The 2,798-nt window shown below is 35.7% G+C and overlaps 1 protein-coding gene across 1 annotated transcript; it reads right to left on the bottom strand.

Annotated features, from left to right (window-relative positions):
• Positions 1-229: 229 nt before the first annotated feature.
• On the bottom strand, positions 230-1,351 carry LOC106694015 (zinc finger BED domain-containing protein 4-like). Its single transcript, XM_014443959.2, has one exon. The coding sequence runs from the start codon at positions 1,349-1,351 to the stop codon at positions 230-232; it is 1,122 nt and encodes a 373-aa protein (XP_014299445.2).
• Positions 1,352-2,798: the final 1,447 nt, after the last annotated feature.

Here is a 2,798-nt window from a genome sequence, read left to right as displayed (position 1 = left end):
GATCAATAAAAGTTGCTGTAGCAAATAATTTGTCGTTTTCCAAGTGAGAAAATCTGTGATTCATTCCTTGTTTTAAAACGAGTATAGTTTTTCTAATGCATTCTTCAGATGCATCATATTCATCAATCACCTTTTCCAGGGTGGCCAATAACGGAATCACAGACGATATGGAAACATTGGCTGCACTTAGTTCTCGTGTTATTTCTTCAAAAGGTTTAAGCAATGTAATTTATTTTTCCACAACTATCCATTCATCTGAACTTAGTTGTGAAATTTTGTTGGTAGTGGAAGCATAAAGGCACAGTGAATCTTTGTTTTTTAAAATTCGTTCTAACATGTAAAAGTTGCTATTCCATCTCGTAACACACTCTTGGATTATCTTGAGCTTTGGTTGATTAAGTTTTTTTTGTAGATTAGCAAGTTCATCTTGAGCTACATTAGAGTGGTGAAAATGTGTTGCTATCTTTTTACATTTGTTAATGACTGCAATGATAGATTCTTGTGACTTAAGCCCTTCCTTAACAACAAGTTGAATTTGGTGCGATAAACAATCAATATTTTCAATATTTAATAAAGAAATACCTTTTTTCATGTTAGTGCCACCATCCCTAACAATACATAATACCTTTTCTTTGGGAATTCCCCATGATGACAACATAGTTTCTAGCTTTACGGCTATATTTTCTCCTGTATGTCGCCCATCATTAAATACTTCAGATTTCAAAACAATCATTTTTCTTTCAAAACTTTTGGTAATTCCGTGACAAGTGAAACTTATCAGCGATACCCCAAAGCAAGAATCAGACCAGATATCAGTTGTAAACGCTAGTTTTTCAAATGATTTGGTTAATTCCAGAATTTTATCTTTTACCTTGCCATATAATTTTTCGCAAATAAACGAAGTAAAATATTGCCGAGTTTTTAAATTATCCGAGGGGCACACTTGGTAAATCAATCTCACAAATCCAAGGCATTCCACAAAACTAAATGGTAAGTCCTCCAGTGCAATCATTTCGCCAATTAAATTATCCAGCTCCAAAGACTTGGTGTTGTTATCCCATTTTTTATTTTTTTCGATGCAATCACCTAAAGATATTTGCTTAAGATCGATTTTGGTACATTGTCGCGAAGAGGACGCCAAAGAATTTATTTTAGCAGCACCTCGCTTTTCATGCTCTCTTCTTTTCAATTCGTCATATTCATTTTTGTGTTTAGTTTCTAGGTGATTTCGCATAGCACTAGTGGTCCTGCCTTTGCGCGAGTACTTTTTATCACACAACTTGCAATTTACATTTTCAGCATCATATATTGTGAAATAAGTCCAAACTTCGCTAACACGTGCTTTACTCATGTTTTTATACCACTTTGTCACTTGAATATCAGTTAAATTTGGAAAATGCAATAACACCAAACTAACCTCAAATCAAAACAAAACTTTTCGAATGAACCTTCTGTGACTAACTTCGTTCATTCAACCTGTATCGGCTCGGCTATGTTCAATTTAAACATGGCCGACACGAAATGTCAAACATTTTGCGCGCGCTTTATTTGAAATTTAACATTCGCATTCGCATTCGCGAATATTGAAGATGAATATTCGCATTCGCATTCGCATTCGCGAATGTGAAAAATCCAACATTCGTTACATCACTAGTGGGTACACTTTGATACAAACAGAACATCCTAAATTATTAATTAAGGTACTCAAACCAGGGGAAGAAACAACAAAAGTAAAATCAATCTCGACGCAAAACCTTGATATATTTACATACATAAATTCGAAATTTGTGTGTGTAGAAAAACACATGAAACGACAGATGAGATCTCTTTATAGAGATATATTGACGCAAAATTGCGACGTTGAACGACAGGTAATATTGAACGCACTGATGTTGTCAGGATTGAAGCCGGAGGAATTCGCTTATGCGAAAATGAAAGGGCCAGGATACTACGCAACAGTTGCAGGAGAAATCATTTACGTTATCAAGTGCATACCAGTAGATGTCCAGTTAAGGAAAGTAGAAGAATGTTATCAGGAGTTACCGGTGACTTATCAAAATTAGAGCTGGTTTGTCACAGCTAGATCAAGAATGTTGATTAAACAAGGTACTATTGTAGACTGCAACCAGTTACTATCGGTTGGATACGAGGTGGATGGGACATGGATTATTATGAGGCCCGAATTTGAAGACACGAAAGAACCACAAATTTTAAGGCCAACGACCATACCAACTTGGGATTACGAGGATACAAGGTATTCAGCAACAAGTGGGATATATACGGAAAAGGATTTGGAATAAGATAATGCTACCAATAGAAACCCCAGTTTTGGTTAACACTATAGTAAGAGGGGCAACAGGTCGCACAATTGTCGGTAGCACAGGAATATTAATGACACAGTTTATGGATGAATCTATTATTGAAAGTTATGCAAAGAAACAATGGGATAAATTTTGGGGAGGATTTTGAATGTTCGGAACAGCAAGCGCGGGCCTGATAGGCATAATGATGAGTATAAAAATGCTAAAATTAATAATCGACACGGTAGTACATGGGTAATTTTGCACCGAGCATACGGCTGGAGTTTGTATTCAGTGAGTGCAGTTTCATCATCAATAACATATTTATTGTTACAGTTGGCAGAAGAACCGTTGAGAAGCAAGAAGAAGAAAGGTCAAAGGAACGTAAAAATAGAAGAAAGACGGTTTCAGAAACCGCAAATTAAAATGAGCGGGTGAAAAAAAAAGAACGAGGGAGAAATTAATTTAGGGATCGGTTATTTTATTCGAAAATTTCTT

The sequence above is a fragment of the Microplitis demolitor genome, chromosome 10, assembly GCF_026212275.2.
Source record: "Microplitis demolitor isolate Queensland-Clemson2020A chromosome 10, iyMicDemo2.1a, whole genome shotgun sequence".
NCBI lineage: Eukaryota > Metazoa > Arthropoda > Insecta > Hymenoptera > Braconidae > Microplitis > Microplitis demolitor.
Note: the sequence above shows the minus strand (reverse complement) of the source record. Positions and strands in the feature narration are given on the sequence as shown.

Excerpts from the sequence above, each read along its gene's own strand:
- LOC106694015 (XM_014443959.2), bottom strand. The coding sequence starts at position 1,351 with ATGAGTAAAGCACGTGTTAGCGAAGTTTGGACTTATTTCACAATATAT.